The sequence below is a fragment of the Danio aesculapii genome, chromosome 12 (assembly GCF_903798145.1).
Source record: "Danio aesculapii chromosome 12, fDanAes4.1, whole genome shotgun sequence".
NCBI classification, from domain to species: Eukaryota; Metazoa; Chordata; class Actinopteri; order Cypriniformes; family Danionidae; genus Danio; species Danio aesculapii.
This window is the reverse complement of record NC_079446.1, coordinates 48,364,032-48,382,754: the sequence shown is the minus strand read 5'-3', so window position 1 is coordinate 48,382,754 and position 18,723 is coordinate 48,364,032. Positions and strand designations below refer to the sequence as shown.

The following is an 18,723-nucleotide window of genomic DNA, read 5'->3' as shown; positions in this document are numbered from 1 at the left end:
CTGCGTCATGGCGTCCTGCATCTTACCCTCCAGCTCCTGCAACACATTTCAACATTTCATTTGATGTTTTTCAAGGAGATAAATAACAGTAATACCTCAAGTGCAATATTATTTAGATATTAAATTGGTTTATGCAGGATTTATTTTCTCTCTTTTTGATTTTATTTATTTATTTATTGCCACGTCATCAACTTATAGCTATTTTGTGGCAAAACGGATATACATAAAATATTACATGATAAAAACACATTTGTACTACAATAAAAAGTTACTTAGACAAATATATAAAACAGAAATAAATCAAATTCACACAAAAATATATTCAAAGTTTAATATGATTTTTCAGTTCAAGTTTTGATAATGATTTAAGATTCTTCCTGGTGGTACCTTTTAAAAATGTCCATCAAAGTGCTCTCCTCAAAGACATTTTTGTCTAATTGTATTAAAACTTCCACTTTCCAACAAAATATGTTTCATGGTAAGAGCAGCCTGGCAGTAATTACATTTGTGTGGTGCTTCGTTATTCAGTAAATACAAATGTGTCAATCTAGAATGTCCAATTCGACATCTAGTACTGTACAGACAGTTTGATCATGGTCTCAAAATTATGATTTGCTAAATGTCTTTCATTTATTTTTGGGTTAATTTCATGTAATGTATTATTATGCAGTTCTCTTTTTGATTAATAATATTTTAATAAATATCTGATGTGTATATGTCTGTATGTTCTAAATATATAAGTGCTAAATATCACCTTATTCGAATGCTTTTTACTTTGAGGAAGATTGTCCTTCACTCTCCAGCAGATGGCGGTCTTTACCTCATCAATCTTACAGTGCGTGATTCCTCTGAATATGAGCTTTGATGATCGTTTTGAGCCTCAGCCAGGGGCGTATGTGAGTTCAAGTTTTGCCCCCCCTTGTCTGATATGTCTGACATAATGTTACTCAATAAAATGCAAATATATGCAAATGTCTAATATAATGTTACTCAATAAAATGCAAATATATGCAAATGTATAATGTAATGTTACTTAATAAAATGCAAATATATGCAAATGCCTGATATAATGTTACTTAATAAAATGCAAATATATGCAAATGTCTGATATAATGTTACTTAATAAAATGCAAATATATGCAAATGTCTGATATAATGTTACTCAATAAAATGCAAATATATGCAAATGTCTGATATAATGTTATTTAATAAAATGCAAATATATGCAAATGCCTAATATAATGTTACTTAATAAAATGCAAATATATGCAAATGCCTGATATAATGTTATTTAATAAAATGCAAATATATGCAAATGTACGATATAATGTTATTTAATAAAATGCAAATATATGCAAATGTATGATATAATGTTATTTAATAAAATGCAAATATATGCAAATGCCTGATATAATGTTACTCAATAAAATGCAAATATATGCAAATGTGTAATGTAAAATGAATGAATGAAAAATGTAAAAGTCCAAACAGTTACATCTACATGAACACTTTACACTAGGCTGTGTGACTGCATGTTATTGTTTTAAATGATTTTGAGTAACAAGTGTGCCAACGTATGCAACTCATGGTATAATTTTATAGTTAATTAAATACAATATTACACTCGTATAAAATGCTAAATATACATTTTTAACAAAACATATTTATTTCTTTTTATCATTTGAATCTTTTAATAAGGATAATTTCGAAAATAGTTTTGGCACAATGGCGCCGCCCTATGTGTGGCACCCCCCTATGCGCCGCATAAACTGCATACCCCTTTTTGCACCCCTGGTCTCAGCATACATTTATTTTTATAGGTTTGCTTAAAGAAGTCGTGATATTTGCATCTACATTCAAATTATTTGAGCTTTTTACCTCAAAGTGCCATATTTTAGCAAGTTTATGATGGTTGTTGTGCCATAAATTAATTATCTGTTATTCATCTACTCCTATGGATTTAACCCTTGTGTATTGTTCACATTGACTCCTCTTTGGTGATGTTGGTGGGCTGTTTTTGCCCCATTTTTGCCTCATTATAATGACATATTTTGATTGCAAAGCCATGGCAGCATTTAATCATGCGTTCTTGATTGTTTGTGGTTTTCCCTGTTGGGCAGGTCAATTATTATTTGGCAGCATTAACCCTTTAGATAGGTCTGTGCAAATAAAGTTTCTGGCGAATGCTCATCAGTTTTATTAAATAACATATTTTTCTAAGTCAATGTTGAGAGTTTGAAGGGATAGTTCACCCAATACTGACTATTCTGTCATCATTTACATTTACACTTTCTTCTGTTGCACACAAAATATATTTAGATGTAAACATTAACCATTGACTTGCATTGTATTTGTTTCTCCTACTATAGAAGTCAATGGTTACAGGTTTCCAGCTTCTTTTAAAATATCTTCTTTTGTGTCCAAACGAAGAAAGAAACTTATAAAGTTTGTAAGCACTTGAAGGCGAGTAAATAGTGAGCATATACTCGTTTTTGGGTGAACTGTGCCTTTAATAGATGATCCTTTTAGAGAGGCTGAAATGACAGAAAGGGTGAAGCAGTGTTGTACAGTAGTGTGTGTGTGTGTGTGTGTGTGTGTGTGTGTGTGTGTGTGTGTGTGTGTTGTCTTACTTTGAGTGTGTGTTGTAGCTGTTGAGCGATGGCGCGGGCCTGTGGACTGTCTCCTTCTCCACGAGCCGCCAGCTCCGCCAGCTGCGCCATCAGGTGTTCAACCTGCTCACATTTACCCAGCAGCTCCTGACGCTGAGCCGCCGGCAGAGCATTGGCCAGACGACGGCCCTCTGCCAGCAGACCGCGGATGGCAGCCTGACCTAAACACACACACACACACACACACACACACACACAAGTACACATAAACGCAGAGGCACAGCTGGACATTTCCTATAATCTTATGGATGGATGGATGGATAGATGGAATGATAGACATATAGAATGATGGATGGATGGATGGATGGATGGATGGATGGATGGATGGATGGATGGATGGATGGATGGATGGATGGATGGATGGATGGATGGATGGATGGATGGATGGATGGATGGATGGATGGACGGACATATAGAATGATGGATGGATGGATGGATGGACATATAGAATGATGGATGGATGGATGGATGGATGGATGGATGGATGGATGGATGGAATGATTGATACAAAGAATGATGGATGGATGGATGGATGGATGGATGGATGGAGGGATAGACAAATATAATGATGGATTGATGGAGGGATGGATGGATGGATGGATCAATGGATGGATGGATGGATGGATGGATGGATGGATGGATGGGATGAAAGACATAGAATGATGGATGGATGGATGGAATGATAGAAAGAATGATGGATGGATGGAATGATAGATAGAATAATGGATGGATGCATGGATGGATGGATGGATGGATAGACATAGTATGATGGATGGATGGATGGAATGATAGACAGAATTATGGATGGATGGATGGAATGATAGACATATAGAATGATGGATGGATGGAATGATAGACATATAGAATGATGGATGGATGGATGGATGGATGGATGGATGGATGGATGGATGGATGGATGGATGGATGGATGGATGGATGGAATGATAGACATATAGAATGATGGATGGATGGATAGATGTATGGATGGATGGAATGATTGATACATAGAATGATGCATGGATGGATGGATAGACATATATAATGATGGATGGATGGATGGACGGATGGATGGGATGAAAGACATATAGAATAATGGATGGATGGAATGATAGAAAGAATGATGGATGGATGGATTGATAGACATATAGAATGATGGATGGATGGGATGATAGACATAGAATGATGGATGATGGATGGAATGAAAGGTATATAAAAGAATGGATGGATGGAATGATAGGTACATAGAATGATGAATGGGTGGATGGATGAATGGTTGGATGGATGGATGGATGGATGAACTTCATAAATGGATAGATGGATGGATGGATGGATGGATGGATGGATGGATGGATGGATGGATATATAGGATGGATAGATGGAATAATAAATATATAGAATGAAGAATGGATGGATGGACTGATAGATGTATAGAATGATGGATGGATGTAATAATGGAAAATTATTTTAGCTTGGCTGGATTTTTGTTTGCTTGTTTATTTGTTTGATTATTACCACTTCAACAATGTAATGCTATATCATGGCAAGATCAATACAGATAAACACAGATTACATAATACCAAATTCCTAAATCAATAAAAGATGAAATGAAACAAATAATAAAAATAAATAAACATTATAAAAATGTACGTTAAAAACATTTCAGTAATTTAAAGTAATATTTGTTTGTCGATATTACTAGCTCCCTAAAGATTTTTGGCTATAGAAACAAACCACTGTTGTCCGATTCATATATTAATATATAACTATAATACAGCTTTCAACATTTCTGTGCCCCTACAAAGATCACCAAACGAGACCAAACAAATGGATTATAGAAAGCAAAGTTTAAACCCCGGTCAGCAGATGAGCTTCTACACCACAACTGCAGTTCAGCTGTATGTGACGTGTTCCCCACAACATCTGGAGGCATTAAACCGTTCCAATTTGTAGTCCTCTTGTCTTCTGATCAGTGAAAGCTGGTGCAAAAGAGTGTGTGTTTGTGTCTCACCGACGCCGCTGTCATCCAGCGTGGGGTTGTCGATCCAGCGTCCAGCCTGCTCCATCTTTCCGGCCAGATGAACAGCTGCTTTGGCCGGTCGAGTGTTTGCCACTGCTTTACTGGTTTTAGACTGCAGGTTCTGCAGAGCCGTGGCGATCTGCTTAGCCAGAGCTCGAGCCTCTGGAGTATCCCCTTTACCTCTGAACGCACACACACACACACATGGGGAAAATAAGAGATCAATTTCATTCATGAACAAAAACACTGCTGGTCCAAGTGTGCCATTATAGACACACTCAAGCAGAAGGAAAATTTAGTTTAAAACATGACATGTATTTAACCATGGCAAATGTGTGGAACATCTGTGGAATAGATAGAGTGACAGTGTCAGGAAAACCCACACATCTGACTCACATCTCCCAACCTTAGAACTAGAGTTGCTAAACTACCAGCAAACAGTCGACAGTCAAACAATGAACAGCAGGAACAGAACATAATCACAATATTCCACTGTTTCCATCCAGGAAAACACAGTGTGGAGGTGTTCAGCTTCACTTTCAAGTGTTGTGGGGCATTTCAGAGAGCATTTTGACGTGTCTCAGAGTGTTTCAGAGTGTTTTGGTGCATTTCAGGGTGTTTCAGAGTGTTTTGATTAGAGAGATGGACCCCAGGAAGAATAGCCACTGCCTTGGTAGTGGCTAATGGGGATCCTGATAAATAAATAAATGAATAAAATAGTTTAGGGGATGTTTCAGAAAGTATATTAAGGTTTTTAGTGTTTTTCAGTGTATTTCAGAGTGTTTCAAAGCATATTGGTGTGTTTTGGGTGTTAGTTTCAGTTTGTCTTGTGCTGTTTCAGACAGTATATTGGGGCATTTTGGTGCATTTCAGAGTGTTTTGGGTTGTTTCAGAGTGTTTTGGTAAGTTTCAGTGTGAATAATGGGGCGTTTCAGAGTGTAAAGGTGTGTTTTGGTGCATTTCAGAGTGTTTCGGGATGTTTTAGTGTGTTTTGGGGTGTTTCAGAGAGTATAATGGGGTGTTTCAGAGTGTAGCATGTGTTTTGGGGTGTTTTCAGAGAGTATAATGGGGTGTTTCAGAGTGTAGCATGTGTTTTGGGGTGTTTCAGTGTGTATTATGGGGTGTTTCAGAGTGTAGCAGTGTGTTTTAGGGTGTTTCAGAGAGTATAATGGGGCGTTTCAGAGTGTAGCAGTGTATTTTAGGGTGTTTCAGAGAGTATAATGGGGTGTTTCAGAGTGTTTTGGGGTGTTTTCAGAGAGTATAATAGGGTGTTTCAGAGTGTAGCAGTGTGTTTTGGGTTGTTTCAGAGTATAATGGGTTGTTTCAGAGTGTAGCACTGTGTTTTGGGATGTTTTAGAGAGTATAATGGGTTGTTTCAGAGTGTAGCACTGTGTTTTGGGGTGTTTTAGAGAGTATAATGGGTTGTTTCAGAGTGTAGCACTGTGTTTTGGGATGTTTTAGAGAGTATAATGGGTTGTTTCAGAGTGTAGCACTGTGTTTTGGGGTGTTTTAGAGAGTATAATGGGGTGTTTCAGAGTGTAGCAGTGTGTTTTGGGGTGTTTCAGAGTATAATGGGTTGTTTCAGAGTGTAGCACTGTGTTTTGGGGTGTTTTAGAGAGTATAATGGGGTGTTTCAGAGTGTATCAGGGTGTTTCGGGTTGTTTCAGACTATAATGGGGTGTTTCAGAGTGTAGCCGTGTGTTTTGGGGTGTTTCAGAGGCTATAATGGGTTGTTTCAGAGTGTAGCATGTGTTTTGGGGTGTTTCAGAGTATAATGGGTTGTTTCAGAGTGTAGCACTGTGTTTTAGGGTGTTTCAGAGAGTATAACGGGGTGTTTCAGAGTGTAGCAGTGTTTTTTGGGTGTTTCAGAGACTATAATGGGGTGTTTTAGAGTTTATCAGTGTGTTTTAGGGTGTTTCAGAGAGTATAACGGGGTGTTTCAGAGTGTATCAGGGTGTTTTGGGTTGTTTCAGGGAGTATAATGGGTGTTTCAGAGTGTAGCAGTGTTTTTTTGGGTGTTTCAGAAACTATAATGGGGTGTTTTAGAGTTTATCAGTGTGTTTTGGGGTGTTTCAGAGAGTATAATAGGGTGCTTCAGAGTATAATGGGGTGTTTCAGAGTATATCAGGGTGTTTAAGAGTGTGTTTTAGAGTTTTTGGAGGCGTTTTGGAGTGCTTCGGGGTGTTTCAGTGCTTTTCAAAGTGATTCAGAGTGTTTTTTGGTGTATCAGTGTGTTCCAGAGTGTTTGTTTCTGTGCATTTCGGGGTGTTTTTTGGGGTATTTCAGGGTACATCAGAGTATTTTAGTGTGTTTTGATGCGTTTTGGGGAGTTTCAGAGAGTATGTTGGGGTGTTTCAGAGTGTTTCAGGGTGTATCGGGATGTTTTTGGGTGTTGTTTTGGTGTGTTTCAGGGAGTTTTGGGGTATTTCACAGTGATTTGGGGTGTTTCTGCATGTTTTGGGGCACTCTGGGTGTGTTTCAGAGAGTATATTGTGGTGTTTCAGTGTGTTTTGGGGTGTTTAAGATAATATATTGGAGTGCTTTAGTCTGTTGGGGTGTTTCAGAGTGTATCAGGATGTTTTGGGGTGTACTTACGCTCTCTTGAGCTCGGCCAGTTTACCGCTGAGCGCTGCAATCTCGCTCATGCTGCGCAGGATATCCTCCCGCTCTTTCGGATCTTCACACAGATCTGCAATCTTTCTGGCTTCTCCCAGAAGAGCCCTGATGTTCTCCTCTCCCTCTGGGCCACCATGAGGATCCGCCAGCCAGCTCTGAAAACACACATACCCTATAAACAGCCCTTCGTTTGAACAGGACACTTCTCAAACCATCCCGTCCTGTCACCTGAGCCGCGTCAATCCTCTTAGCGATGGCCTGTTTGGAACCGGTCATTGCCTCCAGTTTTCGAGCCGCGTTTTCCACTTTCCCCGTCAGGACGTCCAGACCCTGAGAGACTTGCTGGGCTTTCTGCATGGCCACCGGATTAGCACCCTGACCCCTGCGCAGGACACAAAACCACAGACACACCAACAATGAATTAAAGTTAAGTTGTTCTGTAAGTAAAGAATTAAGTTAAAGTAAAGAAGTAAAGTTAAGAAGTAAAGTAGTAAAGTTGTTCTGTAAGTTAAGTAAATTAAAGAAAAGAAGTAAAGTAATAAATTAAACTAATGCAAAAGAAGTAAAGTAGTAAATTAAGTGTATCAGTGTGTTTTGGGGTGTTTCAGAGAGTATAATGGGGTGTTTCAGAGTGTAGCAGTGTGTTTTGGGGTGTTTCAGAGAGTATAATGGGGTGTTTCAGAGTGTCTCAGTGTGTTTTGGGGTGTTTCAGGGAGTATAACGGGGTGTTTCACAGTGTATCAGGGTGTTTTGGGTTGTTTCAGAGAGTATAATGGGTTGTTTCAGAGTGTAGCATGTGTTTTGTGGGGTTTCAGAGACTATAATGGGGTGTTTCAGAGTGTAGCAGTGTGTTTTGGGGTGTTTCAGTGTGTATATTGGGGTGTTTCAGAGTGTAGCAGTGTGTTTTGGGGTGTTTCAGAGAGTATAATGGTTGTTTCAGAGTGTAGCATGTGTTTTGTGGGGTTTCAGAGACTATAATGGGGTGTTTCAGAGTGTAGCAGTGTGTTTTGGGGTGTTTCAGTGTGTATATTGGGGTGTTTCAGAGTGTAGCAGTGTGTTTTGGGGTGTTTCAGAGAGTATAATGGGTTGTTTCAGAGTGTAGCATGTGTTTTGTGGGGTTTCAGAGACTATAATGGGGTGTTTCAGAGTGTAGCAGTGTGTTTTGGGGTGTTTCAGAGTATAATATAAATTAAACTAATGCAAAAGAAGTAAAGTAGTAAATCAAACTAATGCAAAAGAAGTAAAGAAGTAAATTAAAGAAGAAAAGTAGTAAAGTAAAGAAGTAAATTAAAGAAGAAAAGTAGTAAAGTAAAGAAGTAAATTAAAGAAGAAAAGTAGTAAAGTAGTAAAGTAAAGAAGTGAAGTAGTAAATTAAATTAATGCAAAAGCAGTAGTAAATTAAAGAAGAAAAGTAGTAAAGTAAAGAAGTGAAGAAGTAAATTAAAGTAAAGAAGAAAAGTAGTAAAGTAGTAAAGTAAAGAAGTAAAGAAGTAAATTAAAGAAGAAAAGTAGTAAAGTAGTAAAGTAGTAAAGTAGTAAAGTAAAGAAGTAAATTAAAGTAAAGAAGAAAAGTAGTAAAGTAGTAAAGTAAAGAAGTAAAGAAGTAAATTAAAGAAGAAAAGTAGTAAAGTAGTAAAGAAGTAAAGAAGTAAAGTAAAGAAGTAAATTAAATTAATGCAAAAGAAGTAGTAAATTAAAGAAAAATAATAGTAATGTAGTAAAGAAGTAAAGTAGTAAAGTAAAGAAGTAAAAAAGAAAATTAAAGTAAAGAAAAAAGTAGTAAAGTAGTAAAGTAAAGAAGTAAATTAAAGTAAAGAAGTAAAGTAGTAAAGTAATGAAGTAAAGTAAAGAAGTAAATCAAAGTAAAGTAGTAAAGTAGTAAAGTAAAGAAGTAGTAAAGTAAAGAAGTAAATTAAAGTAAAGAAGTAAAGAAGAAAAGTATTAAAGTAAAGAAGTAAATTAAAGTAAAGTAAAGAAGTAAAGTAAAGAAGTAAATTAAAGTAAAGAAGAAAAGTAGTAAAGTAAAGAAGTAATAAAGAAGTTAAGTAAAGTATAGGAATAAAGCAGAGTAAAGTCAAGTCAAGTAAAGTTGTTCTGTAAGTAAATAGTTAAATTAAAGTAAAGAAGTTAAGAAGTAAAGTAGTAAAGTGGTTCTGTAAGTAAATTAAAGTAAAGTAGTAAAGTAAAGAAGTAAAGTAGTAAATTAAATTGAAGCAAAGTAAAGAAAAGGACTATGGTAAAGAAGAAAAGTAGTAAAGTAGTAAAGTAGCAAAGTAAAGTAGTGGAGTAAAGAAGTAAAGTAGCAAAGTAAAGTAACGAACTAAATTAAAGAAGGAAAGTATTTAAGTAAAAAAGTAAATTAAATTAAAGTCAAGAAGTAAAGTAGTAAAGCAGCAAAGTAAAGAAGTAAAGAAGTAAATTAAAATAAAGTAAAGAAGCAAAGGAGTAAATTAAAGTAAAGTAAATTAAAATAAAGTAAAGAAGCAAAGAAGTAAATTAAAGTAAAGAAGTAAATTAAAATAAAGTAAAGAAGTAAAGAAGTAAATTAAAATAAAGTAAAGAAGTAAAGTAAAGTAAAGAAGAAAAGTAGTAAAGTAGTAAAGTAAAGAAGTAAAGAAGTAAAGAAGTAAATTAAAGTAAAGAAGAAAAATAGTAAAGTAGTAAAGTAAAGAAGTAAAGTGAAGAAGTAAATTAAAGTAAAGAAGAAAAGTAGTAAAGTAGTAAAGCAAAGAAGTAAAGAAGTAAAGTAAAGAAGTAAATTAAATTAAAGAAGAAAAGTAGTAAAGTAAAGAAGTAATAAAGAAGTTAAGTAAAGTATAGGAATAAAGCAGAGTAAAGTCAAGTCAAGTAAAGTTGTTCTGTAAGTAAATAGTTAAATTAAAGTAAAGAAGTTAAGAAGTAAAGTAGTACAGTGGTTCTGTAAGTAAATTAAAGTAAAGTAGTAAAGTAAAGAAGTAAAGTAGTAAATTAAATTGAAGCAAAGTAAAGAAAAGGACTATAGTAAAGAAGAAAAGTAGTAAAGTAGTAAAGTAGCAAAGTAAAGTAGTGGAGTAAAGAAGTAAAGTAGCAAAGTAAAGTAACGAACTAAATTAAAGAAGGAAAGTATTTAAGTAAAAAAGTAAATTAAATTAAAGTCAAGAAGTAAAGTAGTAAAGTAGCAAAGTAAAGAAGTAAAGAAGTAAATTAAAATAAAGTAAAGAAGCAAAGAAGTAAATTAAAGTAAAGAAGTAAATTAAAATAAAGTGAAGAAGCAAAGAAGTAAATTAAAGTAAAGAAGTAAATTAAAATAAAGTAAAGAAGTAAAGTAAAGTAAAGAAGAAAAGTAGTAAAGTAAAGAAGTAAAGTAAATTAAAGAAGAAAAGTAGTAAAGTAGTAAAGAAAAGAAGTAAAGAAGTAAAGTAAAGAAGTAAATTAAAGTAAAGAAGAAAAATAGTAAAGTAGTAAAGTAAAGAAGTAAAGAAGTAAATTAAAGTAAAGAAGAAAAGTAGTAAAGTAGTAAAGCAAAGAAGTAAAGTAAAGAAGTAAATTAAAGAAGAAAAGTAGTAAAGTAGTAAAGTAAAGAAGAAAAGTAGTAAAGTAGTAAAGCAAAGAAGTAAAGAAGTAAAGTAAAGAAGTAAATTAAAGAAGAAAAATAGTAAAGTAGTAAAGTAAAGAAGTAAATTAAAGTAAAGAAGAAAAGTAGTAAAGTAGTAAAGCAAAGAGGTAAAGAAGTAAATTAAAGTAAAGAAGAAAAGTAGTAAAGTAGTAAAGCAAAGAAGTAAAGAAGTAAAGTAAAGAAGTAAAGTAGTAAAGTAAAGAAGTAATAAAGTAAAGAAGTTAAGTAAAGAATAGGAGTAAAGTCAAGTAAAGTAACGTTGTTCTGTATAAGTAAAGCAAAAAAGTAAAGTAGTAAAGTAGAAAAAGTATAGTAAAGTAGTAAAGTTAAGTAAAGGAGTAAAAGTAGTAAAGTATTGAAGTTAAGTAAGGAGTAAAGTTGTTCTGTAAGTAAAGTAAAGAAGTAAAGTAGTAAAGTAAAGAAGTAAAGTAAAGGAGCAAAGTAAAATATTGTAAAGGAGTAAAGTAGCATGGTAAAGTAAAGAAGTAAAGTAGTATGGTAAAGTAAAGAGGTAAAGTAGCATGGTAAAGTAAAGAGGTAAAGTAGTATGGTAAAGTAAAGAAGTAAAGTAGTATGGTAACGAAGTTAAGTAGTAAAGAAGTAAAGTCTGTGGTTTTATACCTGGCCCTCAGATCAGACACCTGTTCTGTAAGTTGTCCGAGTGTTTTGGCTGTTCCCACAATATCTCGTCTCTCTTTCCCGGCACAGAGTTCACCAACTTTCTCAGCTTCATCTAAGATCTGCCGGATGGCCTGTTCACCTGGACCTCCTGCAAGGGCAATGTGAATCTAGCATCATTTATTCTGCTCTGATTATGATGGGAGAAACTGAACTTTTCAAAGCATCTAATACAATTCAATCAACAATCGACAAACCCAAAAAGAAAATGAATGAATAAATGAATGAAAGCTTGACACTTCTGTAATTTTACAGGCTGAGAGGGGCACCTCAGCCAATGAGGGGCAGTGGCTCTAGACACCATGTCACCCCCTGTGCACTGCCCTGCTAAAACTTGAGTTTGACCTTTTTTTTTGTTTATCCATTTAGCCAATCTCCGGGACTGGTGGGATCACTTTTAGCTTAGCTTAGCATAAATAATTAAATCAGATTACACCATTAGCATCATGTCACTCTAAAATGACCAAAGAGTTTTAATAATTTTCCTATTTAAAGCTCGACTCTTCAGTGTTTTCAACGTGTACTAAGAAAAGACGCTATTTTCTTGGCTGAAACGTCTAGGAACTGTACTCTCATTCTGGCGAAATAACAAAGGAACTAATCAAGGAAAAAAAAGTCCTCAACTAGGTAGCTAGGTAACAGTGATGCAAAAAAATCACATGCTAATTCAAGCTAAAAGCGAGCTAAGCTAAGCTAAAGCTTGAGATTGACCAGTTCTCCAGGACTGGCGGGATCACTTTTAGCTTAGCTTAGCATAGATCATTGAATCGGATTAGACCATTAGCATCTCATTCAGAAATGACCAAATATTTTTGATTAATTTTCCTATTTAAAGCTCGACTCTTCTGTAGTTTCATTGTGAACTATAAAAAGTTTACATTTTCTAGTCCAATATGGCTAGAAACTATACTCTCATTCTGGTGTAATAATCAAGAAACTTTGCTGCTGTACCATGGCTGAAGCAGGGGCAATGATTTCACGCAGTCCTGAAAAAAAGTCCCCATCTAGGCAACTAGGTAACAGTGCTCCATGAAATCATATGCTAATCCAAGCTAAAAGTGAGCTAAGCTAAGCTAAGCTAAGACTTGAGTTTGACCATTTTTGTTCCCATTTAGCCGATCTTCGAGACTAACAGGATCTCTTTTAGCTTAGCTTAGCATAGATCATTGCATCAGATTAGACCATAAGCATCTCATTCAAAAACGACCAAATATTTTGACACTCCTGTAGTTTCATCGTAAACTATGAAAAGTTTATATTTTCTAGGTCGATATGGCTAGGAACTATACTCTCATTCTGGCGTAATAATTAAGAAACTTTGCTGCTGTACCATGGCTGAAGCAGGCACAATGATTTTATGCAGCACCTGAAAAATCCCCAGCTAGGTAACTACATAACAGTGCTGCATGAAATCAGATGATAATATAAGCTAAAAGTGAGCTAAGCTAAAACTTGAGTTTTACCATTTTTAAATTCATTCAGTGTGTTTGATGGGAGCACTTTTAGCTTAGCTTAGCATAGATCATTGAATCGGATTAGACCAGGGGTGTCCAAACTCGGTCCTGGAGGGCCGGTGTCCCGCAGATTTTAGCTCCAACTTGCCTCAACACACCTGCACGGATGTTTCTAGAAAGCCTAGTAAGTGCTTGATTAGCTAGCCCAGGTGTGTCTGATTGGGGTTGGAACTAAACTTTGCAGGACACTGGCCCTCCAGGACCGAGCTTGGACATGCCTGGATTAGACCATTAGCATCATCCCACTCAAAAATAACCAAAGAGTTTCGATTAGTTTTTCTATTTAAAGCTCGACTCTTGTGTAGTTACACAGCATGAAAACAACTCTGAATTGGCTGAATTGAAAGATTATCATTGCTTCTTCTGGAGCCATGATACGGCAGTAAAATCCATTGATTACTACGCCAGAATGACAGTATAGTTCCTAGCTTTATCAGTTTAAAAAATAGCACCGTTTAATTTTCTGTAGGTCTTGTAGTACACAATAAAACTACAGAAGAGTCAAGCTTTAAATAGCTAAATTATTGAATCTCTTTGGTTAATTTTGAGTGAGATGCTAACGGTCTAATCCGATTCAATGATCTATGCTAAGCTAAGCTACAAGTACTCCTGTCAGTCGCAAAGATAAGCTAAATGGATTAAAAAATTTTAAAACTCAACTGTTACCACTAGAGAGGCTGCAAAAAAGCATATTTCTAAAATGATGTAGTGTTTCTTTAATGTGAAGGGACAGTTTTTGCACCTGGTTGGCCGTGAGGATCTCTGAGCCAGTTTTTGGCTTGGGCCATTTTGGAGTCAATGAGAGCCAGCGCTCGCTTCATGGCCTCTGTGTCCTGAAAAACACAAACAATAAACACACACATGAAGAACACCACAGACACCAGTGTTGGGGGAACGCATTACAAGCAACACGAGTTATGTCATCAGATTACTTTTACCAAGTAACTGCTAAAGTAACTCAAGTAAGCTGAATATATTAATTTTAATAATTGTATGTCATTTTTTTTAAATTAATTATTCAATCAAGATAAATTATATGAAAATCAAAATAGTCTTTTATTAAAACACATTTAAATAAAGTATGATTCTTAAATTTAATTGATTCAATTATAAATTATACAAATATAAAATTAAATAACAGATATCCCTCATTTGTCTTTTAAATGCAGGACTATCTGTGTGTGGAAAACCGCTTGTGCACATTAGAAAATGGATTAAAAAAAGCCATACATCACAATTGGTCACTTTAACTGATTATATTAGCAAACTGAATGGAAGTGAGAAAGAGACAAAGAGAGAGAGAGAGAGAGAGATGTGTGTGTGTGTGTGTGTGTGTGTGTGTGTGTGTGTGTGTGTGTGTGTGTGAGAGAGAGAGAGAGAGAGAGAGAAATTGTGTCAGTGGTTTGCCTTTTTTGGTTAAGTGATTTGACAGCTGCTATTTCCTAAAGCTGACTCACAGTACGTTATCACAGGATATTACACACACACACACACACACACACACACACACATACACACACGCACGCACACACACGCACACACACACACACACACACACACACACACACACACACGCACACACACACACACGCACACACCTCTTTCTCTCTCTCTCTCTCTCTCTCTCTCTCTCTCTCTCTCTTTCTCTCTCTCTGTTCAAGTTCAAGTTGCTTTATTGGCATGACATTCAATACAGTATTGCCAATGCACTTCAAGTATGTAGTATACTAAAATCATTAAATAATAAAAATTTTAAATTATAATAATACAGTAAATAAGACATAAATGACAAAAAAAACAACAACAAACAAACAGATAATATATTTGATAAATATAACAATTATAATAATAAAAAGTCTAGATTATTAGCTCTCTCTCTCTCTCTCTCTCTCTCACTTCCATTCAGTTAGCTAATATAATTAATTAGGGAGAGACAGATGAAACAATCGTCATTTTTACATTTCCAAAACACTTAATTAAAAAAAGTCCCCACAAGGTCAAAATTCTAAACTGACTTGTATTGCTAAACTGATCACATTTGTTCCTCATTAATTCATTAATACCAGGACACACACACACTCACACACACACACACACACACACACACACACACACACACACACACACACACACACACACAACATTCGCACTATCGCTGCCAAACACTTGCACAAACCACAAACCGCACAGTTTCCGTCAAGATAAAACACACTCAACATGTCAACAGAAGGTTTACACTCAGGCTCTTCTCTAATCCTGCACTGAGTGTCTTCAACTATTAGCTGCATCTTTATGAGTTTGTTGTCATGTTTATTGAAACTACCAGCTAAAAATAGACACTGTTTGCTGTTTTTGAGGATGATTTGGCGTAAACCAGTCAGCGTAAACCAGCCTAAACTATAGTAAACCAGAATAATCCAGCGTAAACCAGTCAGTGTAAACCAGCTTAAACTAGCATTAACCAGAATAAACCAGCGTAAACCAGTCAGTGTAAATCAGCCTAAACTAGCGTAAACCAGAATAAACCAGCGTAAACCAGTCAGCATAATTCAGCGTAAACCAGTCAGTGTAAACCAGCTTAAACTAGCATTAACCAGAATAAACCAGCGTAAACCAGTCAGTGTAAATCAGCCTAAACTAGCGTAAACCAGAATAAACCAGCGTAAACCAGTCAGCATAATTCAGCGTAAACCAGTCAGTGTAAACCAGCTTAAACTAGCATTAACCAGAATAAACCAGCGTAAACCAGTCAGTGTAAACCAGCTTAAACTATCGTAAACCAGAATAAACCAGCGTAAACCAGTCAGTGTAAACCAGCTTAAACTAGCGTTAACCAGAATAAACCAGCGTAAACCAGTCAGCGTAAACCAGCCTAAACTATCGTAAACCAGAATAAACCAGCGTAAACCAGTCAGTGTAAACCAGCTTAAACTAGCGTTAACCAGAATAAACCAGCGTAAACCAGTCAGTGTAAATCAGCCTAAACTAGCGTAAACCAGAATAAACCAGTGTTATCCAGCCAGCATAAACCAGCGTAAACCAGTCAGCGTAAACCAGCCTAAACTAGCGTAAACCAGAATAAACCAGCGTAAACCAGTCAGTGTAAACCAGCCTAAACTAGTGTAAACCAGAATAAACCAGTGTAAACCAGTCAGCATAATCCAGCGTAAACCAGTCAGTGTAAACCAGCTTAAACTAGCGTTAACCAGAATAAACCAGCATAAACCAGTCAGTGTAAATCAGCCTAAACTAGCGTAAACCAGAATAAACCAGCGTTTTCCAGCCAGCATAAACCAGCGTAAACCAGTCAGCGTAAACCAGCCTAAACTAGCGTAAACCAGAATAAACCAGCGTAAACCAGTCAGTGTAAACCAGCCTAAACTAGCGTAAACCAGAATAAACCAGCGTAAACCAGTCAGCATAATCCAGCGTAAACCAGTCAGTGTAAACCAGCTTAAACTAGCGTTAACCAGAATAAACCAGCATAAACCAGTCAGTGTAAATCAGCCTAAACTAGTGTAAACCAGAATAAACCAGCGTTTTCCAGCCAGCATAAACCAGCGTAAACCAGTCAGCGTAAACCAGCCTAAACTAGCGTAAACCAGAATAAACCAGCGTTTTCCAGCCAGCATAAACCAGCGTAAACCAGTCAGCGTAAACCAGCCTAAACTAGCGTAAACCAGAATAAACCAGCGTAAACCAGTCAGTGTAAACCAGCCTAAACTAGCGTAAACCAGAATAAACCAGCGTAAACCAGTCAGCATAATCCAGCGTAAACCAGTCAGTGTAAACCAGCTTAAACTAGCGTTAACCAGAATAAACCAGCGTAAACCAGTCAGTGTAAACCAGCTTAAACTAGCATTAACCAGAATAAACCAGCATAAACCAGTCAGTGTAAATCAGCCTAAACTAGTGTAAACCAGAATAAACCAGCGTTATCCAGCTAGCATAAACCAGCGTAAACCAGTAAGTGTAAATTAGCCTAAACTAGCGTAAACCAGAATAAACCTGCGTAAACCAGTCAGCATAAACCAGCGTAAACCAGTCAGTGTAAACCAGCCTAAACCAGAATAAACCAGTGTAATCCAGTCAGCATAAACCAGCCTAAACTATCGTTCTGATAGAGTTCACCAAGTTTGAACTTTGCACCGCAGCAAAGTGCAAAACTTGACGCATGACCTTGCGTTTCCGGTCTGACACATTCGCGTGTATGAATGGAAGTCTATGGAAGGAAAAGCCCAGTGTGACCGCAGCTTTAACCAGTCAGCATAAACTAGCCTAAACTAGCGTAAACCAGAATAAACCAGAATAAACTAGCGTAATGCAGCCAGCATAAACCAGCGTAAACCAGTATGATCGGGTATTCTGTTTGAATGGGGAAACTTTAAACTTCTTGCCAAGCTTAGATTACATTTCATATTATGAATCAGCAATAATATTAAACAACAGCTGCCTCTTCAGTTTCATTTCCAAACATCTAAATCATAGAAAATCTGCAGAAACTCACGTCTGGTCCGAGTCCCACCACTAGAGTATCGTCAGTCTATAGTGATCAATGACTGGCTCCTGTACTAGTAGGCGGGGCTTTATTCACCATATACTGATCGATGATTGGCTCCTGTACTAGTAGGCGGGGCTTTATTCACCATATTGACTGTTACACTTTCCCCATTAAAAAAGATACGAGTGACACGTCTTTTGTATTGTAGAGTCTTTGGTAATTCCAGCATAAAATAGTGTAAACCTGAATAAACCATTCAGTAAAATCAGCTTATGCTAGTGTAAACCATACCTGCCAACACTCCAGTTTTTCCCGGGAGTCTCCCATATTTCAGACCCATCTCCCATATTGTTCTGTCTCCCGGAAAACTCCCGGAATTCCACCACCCCCAACTGCTCCTCAGCTTTTTGGTTCAGTCCCCATGCGCACTGAACCCAACGCGCAACCATCTTCATACCTGCTCCCCAGTTCGCGTGCACCTTCACCCCCGCTCTTCAGTTCACGCACAGCCCTGGATAAAATCTCCCGGATTTTATGATCCGAATGTTGGCAGGTATGGTGTAAACAAGCCTAAACTTTTCTGATTTTCACTTTAATGCAATAACGTGCCCTTTTAGTGAAGCTGCTCTGAAACAATAATTTTTAAGTAAAGTGTTTTACAAACAAGCTTGATTTGAATAAACTAACCTAAACTAGCTAGCAAAAATCAACTTAAACTAGTGTAAACCAGCATAAACAAACATAAACTGGCATAAACCAGATTAAACTTAGGCCCTGTTTACACTTAGGCGTTTCGTTTTAAACGCATAAGTTTTGCTATGGTTACGCCATCCGTCGACACTACGCCAGAGTTTTCGAGCACTGAAGACGGAGCGTTTTGGACACGCTGAAGAGGCCGTTTTAATTCTAACACGCTACTGCTCCGACTCAGTGTGGATGGGGGAAAACGGAGACATCTGAAAACGTGTATCTAATAAAGTGGCCGGTGAGTGTATAAGCTATGGTGCTCCAAAACAGTGACAAAATTCAAGTTTAGAAAACTGATACAAACACGTATGATTTTTTTGACGTCACCTCATACTTCAGTTTCTCATCAAATCTTCTGACCAATCAAACGCTATCTAGTGTCTGAC

At 36.5% G+C, this 18,723-nt stretch overlaps 1 protein-coding gene across 1 annotated transcript in view; it reads right to left on the bottom strand.

Annotated features, from left to right (window-relative positions):
* The window catches only part of vclb (vinculin b), a 103,627-nt gene that overhangs the window by 17,953 nt on the left and 66,951 nt on the right, over positions 1 to 18,723 (bottom strand). The window contains exons 7-13 of the mRNA XM_056468950.1: positions 13,832 to 13,922; positions 11,519 to 11,666; positions 7,531 to 7,684; positions 7,282 to 7,457; positions 4,678 to 4,868; positions 2,631 to 2,830; positions 1 to 36 (exon numbers count right to left, since the gene is read on the bottom strand). The exon at positions 1 to 36 is cut by the window's left edge and continues 93 nt beyond it. Coding sequence (XP_056324925.1) covers positions 1 to 36; positions 2,631 to 2,830; positions 4,678 to 4,868; positions 7,282 to 7,457; positions 7,531 to 7,684; positions 11,519 to 11,666; positions 13,832 to 13,922 — 996 coding nt within the window. The remainder of the gene's footprint in view (positions 37 to 2,630; positions 2,831 to 4,677; positions 4,869 to 7,281; positions 7,458 to 7,530; positions 7,685 to 11,518; positions 11,667 to 13,831; positions 13,923 to 18,723) is intronic.